General features: G+C 39.1%; 1 protein-coding gene across 2 annotated transcripts in view; it reads left to right on the top strand.

Moving 5' to 3' along the window:
- LOC136873948 (nuclear receptor-binding factor 2) overlaps positions 1–22,980 on the top strand; it is a 57,990-nt gene that overhangs the window by 6,415 nt on the left and 28,595 nt on the right. For both annotated transcript variants that reach the window (XM_068227604.1, XM_067147335.2), the window contains exon 3: positions 12,826–12,969. In XM_068227604.1, coding sequence (XP_068083705.1) covers positions 12,826–12,969 — 144 coding nt within the window. The remainder of the gene's footprint in view (positions 1–12,825; positions 12,970–22,980) is intronic.

Consider the following 22,980-nt stretch of genomic DNA (forward strand, 5'->3'; position numbering starts at 1 on the left):
TTCCAATGACGACCTGATCAAGAAGCACTTCTCACGATTTCACTCACAGCAATAAATGAGGTACCGTTCTTCATGTTAAAATAATACATTATATATATCATACAAACAAGCTTAGGAAACTCTTACATAATTCTACTGTTTTAATTTCATTTTTTCATTTACAGCTTGAAGCCCACATAGGTGCCATCGGGTTCCGGAAATGTGTTCCTTATGGTGTTGACAACACATGATGGTATGACAACTCTTTTCTTTTTACCAATCGCAGTCCATGAATTTACCCACGAAGTGAACTGTTTGTAACAAATAAAATGCCAAGTTCTATTTGATGGATTTAAAGCTGTCAGTAAACGTTTCCTTGCCATGTTCTTTGTTTTTAAGCTCATGTTATGCCTTGTCATTGTCAATACTTCACAGTCTAAAATAAGCCTTGTAAACGAGGGATTTCTTGTTATACACATAAATTTCTCAGATTTCACTGCTTTTACATTGTCTAATTCACAACAGCATACACTTTCTTCATCCGTATCCATGACGGTACACTCATTACATTTACACCAAATTCGCGTGCCGGCACGGCCTGTAGTGTTTAGCATATCCATGTCAAGATCGCTATCTGAATGGACATCAGTAAACGTCGTTTGTTCTGGCTCATACTGATACGGACGAATGATATTTACATGCATTATAAATAAAAATAAGCCCACTAACACTGGCAACAGAAGAACACGGCAGTAGCAGATGGAGTGCGGGAAAAGACTGCTTGAGTTTACTCCCAGCGTCAAGGCTGCCAGGTAGACTCTACAGCGCAGTGACGTCACGGCCAGTTACTACTTCCGCACATAACTTGAGAATGGTTGAACATAGAGGCATCGGATTAACGGCATTGTTATTACATTCCCATAATACATCTTTAGCAATGAATAACGAACTATGTGTTTTTGTGTTGTGTTCCCCTTTAAATGGAAATCGTACTTAACTTTTGCAACTAGCCGTTATTCACCACGGATTGTATATCTGCTGTGTCACGACTGCTTAGCTTGTCGTGACAAGGGTGAGCGAAGGTTGCCTGGTCCTGGCGTCGACTCCGCGTACAGCCATGGTGTCTTCTTCACGTCCCTGGAAAAGTCTGCAATGATGCTGTGGATTATGATCTCCTCTTCACCGTTTATGCGTGCACGAGTACAGAATATTGATTCTAATACTAGGCTACAATTGGCTTAGTCTATGCGCAAGTAATTAGTTCTGACTCAGGCGTCATTAGATTAAGGATCTGGGCTCGATCAACATTAATCTTTCCTTGCAGCTCAGCATAAGCGAAATGCACACAATAGATTTATAACCCGCGAGCGCGTACCGACTTGAGATACTGGTTACTGTTTGAATTATGCTTCTATTTCACTCGCAGGTCTCGAGCTGTTACCGATCTCAGATTAATGAAGTTATTACATCCGCACGGTAAAAACCGCACTTGGTGATTCAAAGTATTTGAAATAAGACTAGGATAGAAGTAACTATCCTTTGAAAGTACTGTTAGAGATAAGCAAGATGTTAACTCCGAACGCGCACATAGCGTGTAACTGTTTTTGATCTACACAAAGCAATATCACCTCTCACGCACAACGTGAAGTTCACTAAAAGTACTTCTGGCAAATGGGGCTGCTTCCCCTACCACGGGTGTTTAAATAGACTTGCAGTCCCTTTGTAGCATCAAGTGATTCCCCGAGTAACAGAGACGATGGCTTGCTTACGGCTCTCCTTCAGTCCAACGGATTTACGTTCAAATGAGTTTAATACCAGAGCGCTCAAGTAGCCATTATTTTCACACAGAAGTGAATGATAAATCTACTTCCAATTTCTCATTAATTCGGATCTATGGAATTTTAGTTTGGTGGCGAATATTTCTGTATGAATTCAGAGATCCCAGTCCTGCAAAGATAAAGTTGGTCAAGCTGAATTACTTGTCTCGGGGTTACCAACGTTCAAATACAACCTCCTCCTAGCTTGTATCGTTTTAATATGAAAGGTGGAGTGGGGTCGGCATGCCTAGATACCAAGCCAACGGCTCGATTTGAATTTGAAAAGTTCGCTGCTTGGTGGAAAAATACTGGGTGTGCCTAGCCTACATCACTGCTCAACGGATTCCCTGACTTCATACCCAGCTCCTTGCATATAATAGATGTTTCCACAGTGTTATAATTTATTAATTGAGGCATCTATGGGATGGCTCAGTACCACTGTTCAAAAAAAGGAAATAGGAAGCAATGTGAAAATTAAAGAGGTACAACCCTATTATCACATGGGCTAAAAATAACAGAGAAAGTCAGACAAAAGACTCAGGGATATAATAGAAAAACCATTAGAGGAAGAACAATATGGCTTTAGACCGAATAGATCAACAATAGACTTGAATATTTACAGTGCGAACGATAATGTAAAAACATCTGGAAAGGAACAAGGAAATCATATTCCTATTTTTGGATTTGGAAAAAGCTTATGATACAGTTAAGAGAAAACATGTATGGGAATGCCTACCGAAAAGGAATGTATCAAAATCATTAATTAACAAGATAAAAATGTTTTATCATGAGAGTAAAAACAGTGTACAAGTGGGGAGTGGTGACTGAAACATTTTATACAAAAAAATATCTCAAGCAAGGAAGTGCACTATCGCCATTATTGTTTATTATATTGAAGGATGAAATTAAAATGTGTAAAACAGAGTATCAGTAGTGATTAAGTGAATGATTTGGTATTTGCGAATGATGTGGTGATTTGGGGAAAGGGAGAAAAGGAAGTACAAAGGAGACTGGGCATTTGGAATGAAAATCTGAAGGAGTTTGGAATGGTAATTAAACCAAACTCCATGGCGCAACAGCCCCGAAGGACCATGGCCTACCAAGCGACCGCTTCTCAGCCCGAAGGCCTGCAGATTACGAGGTGTCATGTGGTCAGCACGGTGGGGACTAATCAATTTCCAAATCCTCCAATTATGATGGGCATTACTGCAAAGAAAATTATTACAAATGCGTGGGCAGTTACAATTACGTTATAAATTTGGTCATCACCAATTAAATAACCTGGTTGTCCTAATTCTGCACGGATTAATAAGCTGAGAGATGTACCTACCCTCGGCCGTTATTCTTGGCTTTATAGACCGGGGCCGCCATCTCACCATCAGATACCTCCTCGATTGTAATCACGTAGGCTGAGTAGACCTCGAACCAGCCCTCAGGTGCCAGGAATTGAACCTGAGGCCTCTGGGTAACAGACAGGCAAGCTACCCCTACACTGCGGGGCCGGCACTTGGAATGGTAATTAGTAAAAATTAAACTTAGTCATGCACTGTGGAAAAGAGAAAAAGAGAAGCCAATTGAACATAGGCAGAGAACGGTTAGAGAATGTAGAACAATTTACATATCTGGGTAACATTATTAATGGAAGTAATGAAATCAACCCTGAAATTAATGACAGACTAAGTGAAGGTACAATATTTTATCACCAAGTCAGTGAGCTTTTATGGGATGACAAAGTACCCAAGAGAATGAAATTAACATTATATAAACAGTATTGCATTCCAATTGTAACATACGGACTAGAAACGCTGGTAACTAATAAGAGACAAGATAGTAAGATCCAAGCTGTAGAAATGAAATTTTTAAGAACATTGGTTAAAAAGACAAGAAGAGATAGAATTCAGAATACTAAAATCAGAGAAGAGTTAAATATAGAACCGTTAGTACAGAATATACAGAAAGCAAGACAGATGGTTCGGACATGTAAAAAGAATGGGAAAGGAACGGGTAGCAAGAAGGGAATTAGAAAGAGAAGTTAAGGGAAAGAGACCAGTTGGAAAACCGAGAAGAATGTAGATGGACCAGATTTGGAGGGACATTGGAGAAGCTGGACTGGATGTGGCAGAAATAATTGAGTAGGTAAAGTGGAAGGACAGAAAGGAGTGGAGGAGGCTTGTTAATCACACCCGGGCGACTGGAGTGGGACATTGATGATGATGATTAATTTATAATAAGGGGAGTTAGGAATTGGAATAATGTTGGCTGTATGGTTAGGGGTGCACAGCTTTGAGCTTACATTCAGGAGATAGTGGGTGTGAGCTTCACTGTCTCGTCAGCCCTGAAGATGATATTCCATGGTTGGCTTTATTATTATTTTTTTATTTTTTATTTTTTTTTCAAGTTGTTTTACATCACACCAACACAGATAAGTCTTACGGCGACGATTGACAGGGAAGGGCTAGGAGCGGGAAGGAAGCGCCTGTGGCCTTAATTAAGGTACAGCCCCAGTATTTGCCTGGTGTGAAAATGGGAAACCACAGAAAACTATCTTCAGGGCTGCCAACAGTGGGGTTCGAACTCGCTATCTCCCAAATACTGGATACTGGCCGCACTTACGCGACTGCAGCTATCGAGTTCAGTGTGTGGTTTAATTAAGGCCACGGCTGCTTCCTTCCAACTCCTAGCCCTTTCCTATCCCATCATCACCATAAGACCCATCTGTGCTGATGCGACGTAAAGCCAATTGTAAAAATTATTGTAAAAATTTACTGAGGGAAATGTGATAAATTTCTAAGTTCTTTGAAGTCATTTAAGAAAGGACTAGGGAAACAACTGCTACAGAATCTCTCCCAACTATCTAAATGCAGATCAATTATAATTCATGATTTACTACGTGATGGTAGTGCAAGTTTTGTTGAGGTATAACAGACTGTAACACGTATAAATTCAGAAATTCATCATTCCATAAATATTCCATAATTACTCGAAAACTGGTGTGGTGCTCACAATTGTTACTCAAGAGTTCTTTCTGAAGTAAAAGTATTCTTGTTCTTGCTATAGTTATCTGTTCATTTAATTTAGGTTTGATGCCATATTGAATCTTCATGATGAGCCCCTGCTGGTGTAGAAGTACACTGACTGACAGAGCAAATGCAACACCAAGAAGGAGTGGTTCGAAAGGGATGAAAGTTGGGGAAAAAACAGAGACGGCACGGACGAATAATTGATGTTTATTTCAAACCGATATGCAGGTTACACAATGCGCACGGCATCGACTCAGTAGGATGTAGGACCACCGCGAGCGGCGATGCACGCAGAAACACGTCGAGGTACAGAGTCAATAAGAGTGCAGATGGTGTCCTGAGGGATGGTTCTCCATTCTCTGTCAACCATTTGCCACAGTTGGTCGTCCGTACGAGGCTGGGGCAGAGTTTGCAAACGGCGTCCAATGAGATCCCACACGTGTTCGATTGGTGAGAGATCCGGAGAGTACGCTGGCCACGGAAGCATCTGTACACCTCGTAGAGCCTGTTGGGAGATGCGAGCAGTGTGTGGGCGGGCATTATCCTGCTGAAACAGAGCATTGGGCAGCCCCTGAAGGTACGGGAGTGCCACCGGCCGCAGCACATGCTGCACGTAGCGGTGGGCATTTAACGTGCCTTGAATACGCACTAGAGGTGACGTGGAATCATACGCAATAGCGCCCCAAACCATGATGCCGCGTTGTCTAGCGGTAGGGCGCTCCACAGTTACTGCCGGATTTGACCTTTCTCCACGCCGACGCCACACTCGTCTGCGGTGACTATCACTGACAGAACAGAAGCGTGACTCATCGGAGAACACGACGTTCCGCCATTCCCTCATCCAAGTCGCTCTAGCCCGGCACCATGCCAGGCGTGCACGTCTATGCTGTGGAGTCAATGGTAGTCTTCTGAGCGGACGCCGGAAGTGCAGGCCTCCTTCAACCAATCGACGGGAAATTGTTCTGGTCGATATTGGAACAGCCAGGGTGTCTTGCACATGCTGAAGAATAGCGGTTGACGTGGCGTGCGGGGCTGCCACCGCTTGGCGGCGGACGCGCCAATCCTCGCGTACTGACGTCACTCGGGCTGCGCCTGGACCCCTCGCACGTGCCACATGTCCCTGCGCCAACCATCTTCGCCACAGGCGCTGCACTGTGGACACATCCCTATGGGTATCGGCTGCGATTTGACGAAGCGACCAACCTGCCCTTATCAGCCCGATCACCATACCCCTCGTAAAGTCGTCTGTCTGCTGGAAATGCCTCCGTTGACGGCGGCCTGGCATTCTTAGCTATACACGTGTCCTGTGGCACACGACAACACGTTCTACAATGACTGCTGAGAAATCACGGTACGAAGTGGGCCATTCGCCAACGCCGTGTCCCATTTATCGTTCGCTACGTGCGCAGCACAGCGGCGCATTTCACATCATGAGCATACCTCAGTGACGTCAGTCTACCCTGCAATTGGCATAAAGTTCTGACCACTCCTTCTTGGTGTTGCATTTGCTCTGTCAGTCAGTGTATTTAGTATATTGATTAGATAATGTACCCAAGTGAGAGTATCTGTCAGTTCACTGTCTTCAAGTCCCTCTGAGTTTGCCTGCCTGAGAAACTTTATATCATTTGGAACAGGATTAGGGGAGAGTCCTACTGTACCGGCCGGCTTCCAGTACCGGCCATTGCTGGTTCTCTCTTCAGGTGCTATATGTTAGTAGCTTACAGGTGGCTTAAGAAAGATGCTACATTGACGCGTGTCATACTTTGGGGGTTTCGCTTAGCGTTAAGTCTTGTTTGAGATGTGAGTATTGAACGTTGGCTGGCTTACGATCGCGTGCGAGAAGTTATTTTCACGCCCCAGGTACTCCATTTCCGCATAAGCTGTTGATTTTGTTTTAACTTATATATTATATACATTCTTTGAGGATTCTATAGCTGGTAAAAGTTTTACGACATCGTCTGTTAAACAATATGGAGTTGGGGAAGTTCCTTCACGAGAGTGTCGTACAGTACCGGCCAACCATATGTCTTCCATTACCGGCCAATAGGACTGTTAAAGAAATAAAATAATATCCACTTATTATCACTTTCCAGAGTGAAATGACCGAGAAAAGGGCTAAAATAAAATGAAAGTGGACGAAGGACGGGATGAAGTTGACACTAAACTAAATTATTTCTAACAAAATTACTGCAAGGCTGCTGAGGCTGAGGGTTTTTGTGCGCCAAGAAGTACGCTAGGAGATCGTCTGGTGTGGCTGTGGATCTAACTCCTCAGATAGGAAGAATTAACAAGAACCTTTGATTACGATACGTAAAATCAATTGGTTACTTATATGGAGGATCTATGCCTTTGCTGGCAAGATGTAGTGTTTTCAGTGCGCTGTGTCTTCTGGTATGGGCTAGAATAAAATTGTTACTTTCATTGACCTGTCTGAGTCTCATCCTTGGCTTTGACGATATGAATGTGGCTGATGTATGAGTGACGCTAGTAATGTCATTCCTTGTGCAGCCAGTCCCTGCTATGAATGGTGTGAAAATGTCGCTCATAGGGTCGGTTGGTGCAGGCATTTCAGTGAGCTTGGCAGACTGATGTGCAATGGCAACTTCTGGCTCAGAGAGGAAAGCAACTGGAAACTACCTCACTCCTCATTTCCCTAGTACGTCTCTTCAGTGACACCTAGGCCATCTATGACAGCTAACGGTGAACCTGTTGGGGATCCAACCAGCCTTTGGGCTGAATACCCAACATACATACAACAACATACATACATGGAGGATCTAGATAATCTTCGTATCCCTGAGCAGGAAAAATGTTTACAATTAGCATTCGCTTTGGCCGAGCATTCAAAAGTACCTCACCAGTTCAACAAGGAAAACAAAACTGCCGGAAAGCAGTTTTATTATGGTTATTCTGTAAATACTAAGGAAACAGAAGAAAACACATTATGCATTGTTTGTTGTGAATCATTGGATGAAGAATGGGTGCAGTGTACCAAATGCAAAGACTGGGCGCATGTTGGATGTGTAGATCAAGGGAATATTTTGTATTTTACTTGTAATTATTGCAAAAATTAAACCAAACTTGAAATTAGTGGATGTCAATTCCAATAATTATGTGCTTTCGAGTTCATTCTGTATTTGCTTGATGTTAGTAATTTATTAGACATATATATCTTAGAAAAAAGTAACTGGCCGGTACTGGAAGATGATTTTTGTAGTCCTTGGAATTTAAATTTTGTTGTATTTTTAAATATTATAAAATTCTGATAAGATTTTATGGAAATCACACTCTGACATTGCAAAAGAATTTAATGAAGTACAAGATTATTGTATTAAAATCTCATACCGTACAGCATTTTATTTTTTATAAGGGAAAAAGTTAAGATGGCCGGTACTATAGGACTCTCCCCTACTAAACAACTGACCAGGTTAGTTGGCCGTGCAGCTGTGAGCTTTCATCCAGGAGATAGTGGATTCGAACCCCACTGTCGGCAGCCCTGAAGATGGTTTTCCGTGGTTTCCCATTTTTACACCAGGCAAATGCCGGGGCTGTACCTTAATTAAGGCCACGGCCACTTCCTTCCCATTCCTAGGCCTTTTCTCCCCCATCGTCGCCATAAGACCTATCTGTGTCGGTGCGACATAAAGCAACTAGCAAAACAGAAAAAGAAAAACCTAAATAACTGAAAAGGAAATCTTGCGTTCATGCAGTGAATTGAAGTGGGGGGTCTATATGTGCAGACATTAGCTTGTAGCAAACTTTCAAACCTGCAAATTTATCCATTTCAAAAATCTGTCTGTACAATTTGAAGTCCATAACTCCATTATTGTAATAGACTTGCTTTGTTTTGTGGGAATTATTTCTGATGCTCTTAATTATATGTACAGCATCTGAAAAAGCTCAGGTCTCCCACTTCCATCAAAAGGGTTAGGAATAGAGCTTATGACCTTCCCTTCTTTTCCATTTATTCCTAAATATTTCCACACCTTTTTATTAGACTGACTCCCCATCTGAGATGAAACCAATCATTCTGGTGTCAATTTGCTCCAGTTGTAAGGCGTGGATTAAAATTTGTGATGAAGTATGATCATGTGTGAAATTCTGGCTTGCATAAACAGCAACCATTTGAACTTTTTTTTTTTTTTTTTACGTCGCGCCGACACAGATAGGTTTTATGGCAACGATGGGATAGGAAAGACCTAGGAATGGGAAGGAATTGGCCATGACCTTAATTAAGGTACAGCCCCAGCATTTGCCTGGTGTGAAAATGGGAAAACATGGAAAACCATCTTCAGGGCTGCTGACAGTGCGGTTCGAACCCACTGTCTCCCGGATGCAAGCTCACAGCTGCGCGGCCCTAACTGCACAGCCAACTCGCCCGGTGACATAAACACCAACATATAATATTTGAGAGTTTATTTTTCCCATGTTCTTGGGTATGTTATCCATATCACATGCTCTTCACTTTTACTTGACAATTATACACTACTCTTAGGTTCTTGCCTTCACAGAACAATACTACTGATCATAAACATATTAAAAGTATAGGTACCAACCCTCAAGTCTATCAGTCTGTATACCAATCAGCAGAAAACAACTCAAGAGCTCGCACTTTCTCTTCTACTTTGTATGGTGGAACTGCAGGGAGAGCCTTCAGACTTGCATAGATAAAGACAATTGGCATTTGGTGGATATCATTTTCAAAACCAAGTAATGATGTATGTGTGTTTTGAAGCAACAGGTCTGTCAAACTGTAATACATTTTTGAATAGCTTCTAGTGTTGCTCATTATTTATATTTAACATTCAAGTTATTTCTGCTGCACCCTGTATTCTCATCAAAAGTTAACTGCATGCATTTTAAATTGTGACTGTGATTCATGTTCCTTAAATTTCAGAACAATTTATCTGTGACTGAAAATGAACGACTGGATAGAATTTACATAAAAATTTATATGTACATGACTTTTGGGGGGAAAAAAGCAAGGTTATTTTTTTGTTAGAAATAAATAAATAATAATTTATTAAATTACACCCATGAATTTTATAATAAATTTAGCTCATTTCTCAGTAATGTTTATATAAGTTACAAAACTAATACATGAATGTTGAAACAAAGTGTAACCTCAACAAAAATCAGAAGAATTATAGGGGGAAAAAAAAGAAAACATGCCATTAATTTCATATGATACAAACTTCAAACCAATGGCAATGTAACACATGACAAAATTTGGCTAGTGGACTTAAAATTCACTAATCATAGTATTATAGAATGAGAGATTTTTTTTTTTGCCTCTTCTAAAGTACAATAATTTGTAATATGTACATAATGTTTTTAAAGTGTTCATTTGATTGTATTTGCGCTATATATTGTCAGTTTTAGTCCATGGCTGAAGATGACCCGTGATGGGGTCAAAACTGGTCCTATTGTGTAAGTGATTTGACATCATATGAAATGGTATTGAATAGGTGGACCTTCATTTTAATTCCTTATTAATTATTGTTATTATTATTATTATTTCTGCAGCTGAAAGAAAAATGGCATTTTAAGTTGCACAACACTCTTGACATGACACAGTGACACTTCTTGCTTGAACAACCTACATCTAATGAAATCTTGTTTTGACTATATAAAGCTAGTGCTGCAGCTGCTGTTACTTTGTTTACTTTATTAGAAATGTCTGAAACACTACTTGAAACTCATTCCTTGGATACATTATCTGAATCACCCCTAACATTTTACCTAGCTGATAGAGTTCCGTGTCTTGTATGTTCTTCACAGCCATTAAGTTCCTAGGTGCTGAATATCCTCTGTGAACTTCAGGGATTTAACCATAATTATATTTCCAACTTATTCTGGTGGAAAGCATGTACTGGATCTCAATTAACATTCCATAAGCTTGTCTTTTCAAAGACTTTATAAGAAGCCAGTTTGAATATTCTGTTTTCCTTTCATCTGCACAATTCAATTGATTTTTCCTCTTCAGTTGTGACATATCTGTGTACTAAGAATATGAAGAGTATTGTTCGTCCTTAGTTTCTTGGGAACTGTTGGTTGTCCCCCATCCTAACATCCTTCAACAACTTCATCTGATTGAACGTTTCAAAGTCAATCCAGTGGGAAATAAGAATCAGCGATGCCATAGGGGACAGAAACTTCAAACTTAACTTCATATGGAATTCTTCCAATTCCTCTATGAATGGACCTATATTTCTTCAATTATACAAATCAAGGTCCTGGAGCCCAAGAGGTGGTTTTGTAATCTGCCATCCAAGAAAGTATTAAGACAACACTCGGGAGGTAAAAATCTATAGTTTGGTCATTTTGCTGAAATTTTTTTATGACTGAAATTGAAAGGATTTAGTTTTCTCTTGTCATGAAGTTATTCTGCTGAATTCAAACAATTTATCACTTTAATAATGCTTTGTAATTTTACATTTAAATCCCATTTTTCTCCCATAATATTCTGTCAAATGTAACAAAATTTCTATGGTGCATGTACTACAGCTATATTATGAAACCTGCATATGGAATTTTTTATTGCAGAATTTTTTCAAGTGGTAGGGATTTTTAAGTCAACAATTTTAGAATGTAAAAATTACACAAACTTTAGTATGATATATATATCCTTATATAAAGTATGTATAGAAAAATAGATACAAAGTGCTTTTAAAAGAAGTATTATCTACCTAATTACATATTTACATTAACAGGTTAATTAAATTTCATGAAAAAATGGAATTAAAAATTTCAAAAGAAAAAATGTATTTTGGAAAAACCATTAATTGTATATGAAAGAAATGTTTGTGATATCTCTACCTTTATGTAGGTGACATTCCCACAAAGTTTCCTGAAAATCCATGCATTAGGTAAAAATATATTTTTATCTCCAGAGTGTCGCCTTAAGTCCCTCACATCTGTGTTTCACACTTTGTGAGTAGGGAGGTTTTGCATGTACTATTTTATCGTGAAACTTTTCAGTCATTTCCTTAGTCACAGATGCAGTGAATTCCCTACCACTCACTTTGAAAAATACAGGCTGCTGTGATTATACAGAAAATTACACCATTTTCTCCAATCTCTTCATCTTTGAAGGCTTCAGGAATATTTTTTTCCAAATAGTCCTAGTAATTCAGCATGGATTTTTAATTCCCATTCCAGGTTCTGTTTGCCTACTAAATTTTGATACGGAAAATGAAGCTGATTACTTGCAATTCTGTTTGCCTATCGATGAGATCTACTTGCTTAAAATTATTCTTAAATATTTTCTTTTTAGTTCCTTATCTGTACATCTTTTGCATTTATGGTGTGTGTCTGTGTGTGCTTTATGAATTAGGGCTATATAAGTCAACATTTTAACAGAAGTATCTACAGTAATCTGGTCAGTATTTTTAGAATTTCTTTCTAAAATTTCTCAACAAGATAGTCCAGATGTCATAATTTCTAATACAGCGATAATCCAGTGAATTGAGGAGTCCTTTTTTTTTTCCGTTTCCCTTGAGCTAATTTTAATTCAGCTAGTACCTCATTGTACTTGGAGGATGTTAACAAAAACATATTACTGGTATCGGTATTCAGACTAGTATACATTCATTTTCTTTTAACTTGTCTAGAAACTATAGACATTGTGCTACACACCTGTTCAATACAGCAAAACTGTTGTATTTATTGCTATCAACGTCCTAAACATAAGTACTTTGTACTTTCCTCATTTGCACAATCCTAAGTTCAAAGTCCAGAGAAGAGACACATTTCAAGCTTTAGCAAATATGAAACATCCAAACCTAGATTTGGTCAAAATTAACACTAATGGCCATTTCTGGACTTTGCTCCCTATACATACACTTTATTAGAGATGTCCGCAGTTAATGGCTCTATGGTATTTTCAATCATTGACTACTCTTCAAGTTTGTTTTTTTTTCTTTGTTTATGTTCATAGTATATTTAACTAGAGATTGCAACCTTAGAATTGGTGGTACAGTTAAGAAAGATGAATTAAATGATTTCAGATTAAAGAAAGTGCAGTTCGAGATGTACAGGAAAGCATTAGAAAACCAACATCAGAAAATAGCCCACGTGTCAGGTAAACCAGACCACCTTACATTTGGGACAAAAGAAGCTGAAACAAGTAGTTTGCAGATTGCAATCTACAGGTCAGTAACTCAGGTATCTCCCCAGCATGCTCAACAAGCACCAGTGCTTTTTCCTCCCCATTTTCACTGTCTATTGTGATAACTTATATAAAGCACTCTTATAAGACAGCCTGTGTTTAGAAATGGCTGATTGGTCCATACAGCATGTTGCAAATTAATAACTTTTGTGACCACACATTCTCAAGCTGAGTGATATTGCTTTTGCTAACATTAGACCTTTCTCTTCTTTTTTTTTTTTTTTTTGGACAGACTTACGGCATTCTGTTCCTGAAATAAGAGATGGTGAGACAAGGAGTAACTATGGGCAACTCTAAATAGGCTGCTTCTTTTTCTGGGTTACACTACCTATGTGTTGAGATATAATGATTCTGGGACAGATGGGCTATATTAGTCCTTTTCATATATTTTCTATGTTGATTATATGTATTGCTTTCCTTTCTTCATTTCAGTCCTTACCATGTGATGATATGAATGATTGATCTCTTATTCCTTCATAGAGCTTGTAATCTATAAGTGATGGTCCTTAATCTTAACATCAGTCATTGTTGGAAAATATATAGCCTAACATTTATTCTGTAAGTAAGGTAAATCACTTCTCATTGTATAGCTGTCTTATTATACTTTTCTGGTCCCTTTATATTTTTTCAATTGTCCTTTAATATTTAATACAGTGTGTCTGCCAAGCTGCGTGAGAGGTACCTAAAACATTTATTCTTTGATAGTGCAGTGATTGAGAGGGTCAGATGTTTTCTTCATTGGTATGTTCTTGATGACTTTGTTAATAAGCCTTATTTATTTTATCTCCTTACTCATAATTATCAACTGTATCATCCACATATAATCAGAGGGCGTGATAGCCGAATGGCATAGTCATTGGCTTCTCAACGAGGCAGCAATGATTCAAATCCCAGCCAGTGCACGTAGGACTTTTGAAATGAAAGGTCACATCCCTTTGGTTGGGATTCCACGTAAAACTGGAGGTCCTGTGGCTTTGATCATGATATCACCAGTTACGTAAAACTACAAGCTTGCTTTTGCTTACGTTTTATTAGATGCAGATTGTAAGATGTTTCAAGATCTAAAAAAAATAATAATTAATGAAGCCCGTTTGCACATAGAGCTCATTTTAATTCAGGATGTTTTATGAATACTAGTGTGCTTATTGTTACCATCAAAATGATGGTTGTTAAACTTGCCATCGGCTGATAGCTTACAAAATCGAGTCCTGAAAAATATTAATTTAAATTAAATGTGAGATTTTTTTGACTATACAGAGATATCTAATCTTTGTAAAAAAAAAAATCTAAAAGGAACTCTATTGCAGTCTGTTTCTAACTTCAAATACCTTCAAAATATCATTTCAAAAGCTAACACAGTAAACCAGGAAATACTTAATAGGACTCAGAAAGCTTCTCAATTTTATTTTCAACGTGTATCCTGCATAACAAGGCAAATAGTAAAGTCCAGTCAAGAGAAATGAAATTCATCAGATCAGTGAACCAACAGACCAGGAAGGACAAGATTAGAAATGAAGCAAACAGGAAGGAGGCTGGCATCAAAATACCTGTTACCGAGTTTTTAGGAAGACACAGGCTACAATGGTTTGGACATGTTATGAGAATGAACGGAACAAGAACAGCAAGGAATTACTTTGACAGAGAAGTGAAAGAGGAGAGGCCAGTAGGAAAACCAAGGAATAGATGGATAGACACAGTGAAATCGGAAGTCAGCAAGGTGAATGCCAAGTGGGAGGACGTAGGGGAACAGAAACTATACTTTGACAGGAAGAAGTGGCAAGCGCTTGTACACCACACCCAGGAAACTGGAGCTGGAAAATGATGATGATGATGATGACAAAGATATCTAATATTCCAAGTTCTATATTCATAACTTCTTAATTCATAACTTGATAACTTCTTAATTCATAACTTGCCAACTATGCTTATTACTTTTCAAAGTAGTTTCCCCACTGTGGATACAAAGTTGCAGCCTTCAGAACCACCTGCATCTTAAACCTAACCATGTTTTTATATAGGCCTTCTCTTCTTTCTCTAGAGATGACACCACCTTGGTCTAGGATGCAACAGATTCTTCCCAACTTCCAAACTGATGGCCCCCTCTGTAGCTTATAACAAGGAAAGGGTCTCAGGGAACCAGATCTGGACTTAATGGTAGATTGTTTAGAAGCTCCACTCCTGATTTTTTTGCAAAAATTCCATTGTTTTCTTAGCATTTGCACCTGGGTATTGCCGTGGTGGGACAGAAATACTCTCAACCTAGAATTTGATTTTTTTCTGTCAGGCTCTGAAAGCTTTGAGGAGGTAGACTGTGGTATTCCACTTGGCGGTGACTGTTTTCTGTTGCTGAAGTTAAATTGTCTCTTTTAAGAAAAAACTCTCACCATGCTTTGCCTTGACAAGGGGCACCATTTGAGAGACCAAAATTGTCATTAGCCACTTCGATTGTGGGTCATATTGATATATATGCAACTTTAAATCACCTTAGTTATTGAAACAACAGGAAAGGCTTGCAGCATATGAAAGTTCAGAGATACTTCCGACTCCTTGTAAGACACATGATAATCCTTCTTCACCATGACTTGCACACAAGTAATGATTTCTGAAATTGCTACTGTTGCAGGGCAAATGTATGCTCTTCATCTTTGAGAGTTATTATTCCTCACCAGAACTCTGCAAACCAGTTATAAACTGTAGTGTATGAAGTAGTGGACCATAAAACCTCCCTGTAATCCCTGCAGACATTATACTGTTGATTGAGCCTGTACAGAATTATAGCACTAAAATTCTGTCTAATCACCACCATGTTAGAACTGCTGGCAGTAAAGATCTGATGGTAATATTGACCTGGTTACTGCTGCTACAATGAGAGCTGTGCATTTTATGCTTTCATAATGCTTATCAAAATGCACTCTTTATAGTGCTGCCAGCAAGAAGCTTGCCCATTTTTATAATTTCTTCAAATCCTTAAAATTAAAGTCACTCTCATATTGCCTGGGATTATGTTGGAATTTGTGGAGCTTTTCATTAAATCTTCTTTATTAGCAGTCTAGGCCAATGTGGCCCAACCGTTGTTTGGATAAAGGGAATAATGGTTTGTACGAGATTCTTAAGATCCCAAATTTTTATTGCATACATATACAATAGATCTAAAATGAAAAATAGAATATTAAGAAATGGATGACATCTTTAATCAAGATCAAGAATATGGCATACGTAATAGCTGCCTACACTGCACAGTGGGTAATTTCTAGCATCCAGCCGGCCAAAAATAAGATTTTCAACCCTTTACTTTGGTGCGCATTTTCTGTGAATTGTGTTTATAAGGCTCTTGGGTACAGTAATTAAGTATTGGAAAGTCGCGCTGTCTGATTATCTAATCTCACCGAAGGCCTAAAGTGGCTCTCCTCCGTTAGGGCATCATATTCTGGCGAGGCGAGCGCGCAGTTATTATTATGTGAGGGCTCAGTAAGGACGTCAGAACTAAATATTTCTTTAGCTTGAAATGTGATTACAGTAGATGAAGGTATGCATTTTATATAGTGTGTAGCATTTTCTGAAAATTACTATATTTTTGTCCGGAATATGCACTTAAAATTCAGGTACAGGGGTGTCCAAGAGCTATCTAATTATACAGAGCTGACTTTCAAAATGGATTGCCTTTGATTTCCACAATGAAAGTATTTTGAGGAGTTATCTATAGTTTAATGAATAGAAAATTGTGACTTTTTGCTGCGACCAGGCACGACCACGAGAGTAATTAATTTTTTCAGAAGCCATGTACTCTAACCCGGAGGTCAGTTTTCGAGCTGTTGAGGAACAGCAGGGAATATAAGCGGAACGATGATATTGCGAATGTTGTAATTGAACATTTAGGCTTTGAGGATTGTTCCGAGGATATATCCAAGTCAATAAGGAAGTCTGTCAGTATTTTGCGCGCTAAAATTCGATCACGCTGGACAAAATATAGTAGAAAAAGGGACAAATTGCTGAAGTACAATAAAAGTTGGTTCGAGCAGAGAATGAGCCTTGCAGGAGGACGTGCATCACAACGTCAGGATGAGCCTGCCAGTACTATAGCTCATTCCATGTTAAGAAAAACAGGGTTGCCATATCGAATGGCATTGAGAAACGCTATCATGGGAAAACAGCCGCACATAAATTTGTGAAATTCAGTATGTAAGTTCAAGACAAAAGGCTGAAGAAACTAAGCTACAAATTATTTTTATGAACTAAAGGGGACACGGGGTTTACAGGAGCCACTTTTGGTTTGTACAGAATCAGAGGAAAACTACGGCACATAAGAAACCTCATGACTGAGATATAAGGCAAATTGAGGGAGAAAATAGATAAATAATTTTATGGGCTCGAGGAACGGGGGATGTATTTAATTGCATTTAATAAATGTATCCAGACAATAAAAGCTAGAGAAAAGACGCAATAAACAAATACAGCAGATGACTATAAAAGATCACAGTATTAATGTTAAAGAAAGAAATCGTACACGTAGGCTTATCGCATAACCCTCACTCAACACAATACAATTACACACTGATTTAAAGCCTAAAATACACACATAATAAATAAATACTGTAAATGACTTCACTACAGAAGTGAGATATAAGCGGTTCACAGAGCGGTTGAACATGAGCTACACTTCACTGTGGTGGATGGAAAAGTCTGCAGTGCATTGTCTTCCTATCAGTCTTCCCAAAGGTGCTATATATGTGGTGTGTCCCCCAAAGGGATGAATAATATTCCTGAAGTGACTGAAAGAGTAATTAACCCAACAACGCTTAAGTTTGGGTTATGACCACATAATGCATGGATTCGATGTTTCGAATGCCTTTTACATATAGTGTACAGACTCGACGTAAGAAAGTGGCAAATGAGAGATGCCGAGGAGAAGAAACTGGTTGAAGAAAGAAGAATATACAGATTCGGTTCAGGGAGGAAACGGGTCTATTGGTTGATATCCGATGTAAAGTGCTGGCAATACCAATGATGGAAAACGCTAGAAGATTCTTCAGAGAGGCTTTCACTTCTGCGGATATTACTGGAGTAGATCTAAATTTAATAAACCATCTACGTGTCATCTTAGAAACTCCTTCATGTCGGTACGCCATTGATAAAGTAACATTTGGAACGTACGCAAAGGAAACTATACAATTGTACTTACAAAAATACAAATCGTACTACATGCCTGTAACTTTGCACAAACCCTTGGTTCATGGAGAGGAGGTAATTAGGCACTGTATTATACCTATTGGACAACTCTCCGTGGAAGCCCAGGAGACCAGGAATAAAGATAACAGGAAAACTTCCAGAAAGGACACAAATACTGACCTTTTCCATAGGCTGCTTATATCATCGGACACTTGCATTGCCAGATTAAGGAAATCAGGGAGGAGAAAGTTGATTCCGCTTTCACGAGAAGTGCTCAACTTACTGTATGAGTCTCCTGTATGTGGTTCTGCTGAAGGAGATAATTACAATTAAGTTAGGGATTCTGGTGTAACTGCATCTAATGACTAAGTACATGTATTCCTATATCTGTTTTTAAACATTCTAAATAGCATGTCCCACTATTAACATCTGTTTAATTTCTTAAAGCTATAACGTAAAAAGATTAAAATTACAAAGATTACTAATTCTATTCCTGGCGTAGTAATTTGTTCTTTGTACTTGATTGACCACACACTTAATTATCTCCAATAATAGCAGTTACATACAAAGTTTTATGTAAATCGGTCCATTAGTTTCCGAGATACGATTTTTGGCCGGCTAGATTCCTGAAATTACGCACTGTGCACTGGTTGTATAGTTGAACTCTGCTACTCCTAAGTTTTATGTTTTTGCTCTTTGACAGTCACCATTTATTGCAGCTTAAAGAGGAGTGCCACTGTATAAAATATTCCTCTCTGTAACTTTTAATGTTTGTTTATTTGGAGATATACACCATGGACTTCTTTGAGTTTAATGTTTAATGTTTGTTTATTTGGAGATATACACCATGGACTTCTTTGAGTTCATCAACAGTTAAGAACCAATTCTATGGTGTTTATTGCTCCTCAAGTTATTCATTTGATATACAAGGTCCCATGATGTGGGCATATGTTTATTTTCCTCTGTAGCTTTTCTAAAGATCTGCCTGGAACAGTTTCCATTGTAGTGATCTTAATGTCATTTAAATTGCTTTGCAGCAGTGTTTTTCCTTTTGTTGTCAAATTTTTTCTTTGTGTAATTGTATTACGATGTCTTCCCATATTATGTTAGTCTTCTGTTAGTCTTCAACAATATTTTCTTAGACTAGGGGACATTTTTGCTCATTTATATAATTTAATGGATGGTTGTTTAGACAACAAAGAAGTGAGTATTTTAATTCTTGCTGTTATTCATGTGCTTGAAGTGTTGTTCCCTATCATTTACTGAGGATTCTTAAACTGTTATACCCACACACTAACACTGAGAATACCTCCTAAAGAAGCATTGCCACACCTGTGTTTTGCACAAAAGTGAAGAACAGATAACTCACAAATTAGTATACTTAGTATTTATTTTGTGAAAGTCGTAGAAATTCTTCCTGCAGCACTGTAACAAGCATAGTTAGTAATGTGGGTCATTGAGGTCTGGAGCAAAGTCGCTTTTCTAGTTCATCCCAGAGGTGTTCACTAGGATTGAGGTTGGGGTTATGGGCTGGCCAGTCCATTTCTTTAACCTAATTACCCATAAATCATTTACAAACAGATCTGGTTTAATGGCATTGAGTATTATTGTGCTGAAATACGCAGCGATCAACTCCAAAGTGATCTTCTACCATAGACAACTCACAGCTGATCACAACGTCCTTATATCCTCCTGTCTTTTAAATATACTCTATATAGCAGGGCTGGCCATAACGAGGCTCGCGAGCCGCATGCGGCTCTTGAGTCGGTCTTGTGCGGCTCTTGACACCAACCTTAGAGTTAAATTAGATGATATAATTAATGGAATCTAACAACATCTCGCGGCTGGCGTCAGTCAGTAGCAGTGATGTGCGGCTTAATGTTATTAGCGCTGTAGATCAGTGGTAAGACATGGGAGGTGAAGATAGTTCCGGCGCCTTTCATTTGATAGTGCTGTGAGCGGGAGAGTGTGTCAGTGAGCCAGTGTCATGAGGTGAAGCCAGTTGCGTTCACGTATAGGCAGTCGTGTGCTGTGCTGAAGAAATCAATGGCAGAGTTAATGATTTGAGATCATTCCTGGAAAATCCTTTTTCTGTTGATGTTGTGAGCGATGGCAGTCCTGTTTCATCACCAATAACAAAGGATACAGCAGCTGTAGAGTTGGAGCTACAAGAACTGCAAGAGGACGAAGGATTAAAAGGACTCAAACGAAGTGGCATTTCTACCATAGAATTTTGGAAGAATGTTCCAGAAGAAAAATACACACTAACAAAACAGTGTACCAAAAGACTAATCTCAATCTTTGGGACTACTAATGTGTGTGTGTGAATCACTGTACTCAACGATTAAATTAATTAAATTTACATATCGATCTGAACAAACTGATGAACATTTAAGTGAAATTGTGCGAACTGCGCTTGCCAATTATCAGCCAGATTAAAAAAAACTAACAGCAAAAATGAACACTCAGAAAAATCAATTCTCAAAAGTAAAATATCATTCCTTGATGTTTATCTGAAAAATAATGTTCTGTGTAGTGTCGAAAATAAATGTTCCTTCATTTGTTATAAAATTAAAAACGTGTCTTCATTTTATAAACCATTTTCTAAACATGCTCCCAATTTTTTGTCTCCTAAATTTGCGGCTCCCAGAAGTAACGTTAGTGGCCAACCCTGCTATATAGTATTACAATAGGGTCAAGTTCCTGTCGCTAACCCTGCCCACGCACTCATGAACACACACTCTCACTTTCTCCGTCACCCCACATCTGCCATTTCACTTTGAACATGGTACAGGCTGGCATGTATTGTTTACCTGGTGTTTGCCACACCCAGACCCTTCTATCTGACTGCCACGTGGTATACAGTAGCGTCATTCTTCACGCCATATCATGCATCTCCAGTCACCCATGAACCAGTGGTGGCGCTCTTTTCACCACTGAACATGGCCAAACTTGCAGTTTATGGCAGGTATCTGAGCTTTGAATCCCAGTCCTTGTTATCTCCGAGCGCCCTGTTGTGGTGGTGGTGATTTTTGTTTTAAGAGAGAGTAGAGTTAGGTAACTATCCTCTCTGAACAAATCAAGTAGAGACAATGTTTTTTAAAATGATTATTCAAGGAGATTTGAAAATGAATTAAAAATAAAACAAAATATATTTTAAGGCATAAAGGACACAAACACATCAAAAGGGAATGTAAGTTCCCCAAGTAACAGAACACTTGAAATTTATATATGATTGATTAATCCACTGTCACACACAAAGTGAATAACAAAATCTACAGTATTCTCTTCATCAGCTAGTATATATGAGTGTTTACTGTAGGCCAAAGTTCCATCCTAGGCTAGAGCATTTGACACACTGTGTGAGGATGTAGGCCATAGTGAATTTGGCATCACATGAACACAGTGAGGGTCTTCCCCTCTTTAAGAGGGAAGAGTGTGAAGATCTTCCATAACCTGTTCTCAGCCTGCACAAAACAACCTCTCTCTGTGAAGGCCAGAAAGAGGACCGCTACATGGCAGTTGTCTCCTTATTGCTCTCAGCTTGTCGAGAGTTCAGATAGCTAGCCAATCTGATTTCCAGGACGCCAGGATGATTCAGCGTAGTTGAGAGCAAATATCCCTAGCAGGTACGTTCATAGGTCTAGGTGGTGGAAGTACAGCTTCTTTCACAGCTTAATCCACAAGTTCATTGCCTCCAATCTCCACATGGCTAGGTGTGCCAGCATCACATTACCTGGTTGGAAGATCATAGATCTGCTGCATCAGCAGATGTTGCAGGAAATATGAATCAATTGACTGCAGAAAGCTTAAGAAGTTGGTACGCATGAGAAAATGGCCTTCTTCATGCCTCAACAGGAACTGCAGATTCTAACATGATGAAGAGCTCTGCAGTATATACGCTTAACACACTAGGAAGCAAGGTCTTGATGCTTACATTCTTGGAAATGAATGAGCATCCAATATTGTTTTCAATCTTAGAACTGTCTGTGAAAACAAGTCGTACATCCAGATATTGATATAGATTTCAATGGGAACTTGAAATATTTGTCCCAAATGAGAAAAATTCATAATTCAAATAACATTGATCCATTATTGGAAATTACAGTATACATTTTCCAGCTAACTCATTCTTGGCTGCCAGCATTTCGCCCCATTGTGCCAATTTGGGCTCATCAGTTGGTAACTATACTGAAAGTCAAGTCAAGAGCTTAGGAAAAGTATTCTTCCGCATGTGAGTACGTCCCCTGTTCCCCCTTGCCGTCTCCGTTCTCCATCTCCGCCACAACCAGCTTCTTATTAACGTTGTGCGTCTATCTGACAAGTACTTTATTCTCAAATAGTGAAGCATCAAAAGAAATCACTTCCTTTCACATAGCTGTATTTTGATTACGTACCGTACATATTTATTCCTTTATTTACCATGTAAAACCTACAGATTGTCCGCCTCCGTAGTGTAACGGTTAGTGTTAATAGCGGCCGTCCTCGGGGGCCTGGGTTCGATTCCCGGTACTGCCAGAAATTTAAGAATGGCGGGAGGGCTGGTATGTGGTTGAAATGGTACATGCAGCTCACCTCCAATGGGGGTGTGCCTGAAAAGAGCTGCAACCCCTCTGGATGAGGACACGAGTTTACTTACTTACCTACAGATTACTGACGAATACCGAGGCAAGAGAAGCAAGGTTTATTTTTATTTCATAAAGCAATTTGTGTGAGGCACATGGGGACTTACAACGTAAGCATATGATTCCGCTCTCGTGCTACAACTGTCAGTGGCAGTTTCTCACAGTTCAACAAGCAGAAAAACCCACCCGTGAGTGAGATTGCA

This window comes from Anabrus simplex, chromosome 5, assembly GCF_040414725.1.
Source record: "Anabrus simplex isolate iqAnaSimp1 chromosome 5, ASM4041472v1, whole genome shotgun sequence".
In the NCBI taxonomy this organism is placed as follows: domain Eukaryota; kingdom Metazoa; phylum Arthropoda; class Insecta; order Orthoptera; family Tettigoniidae; genus Anabrus; species Anabrus simplex.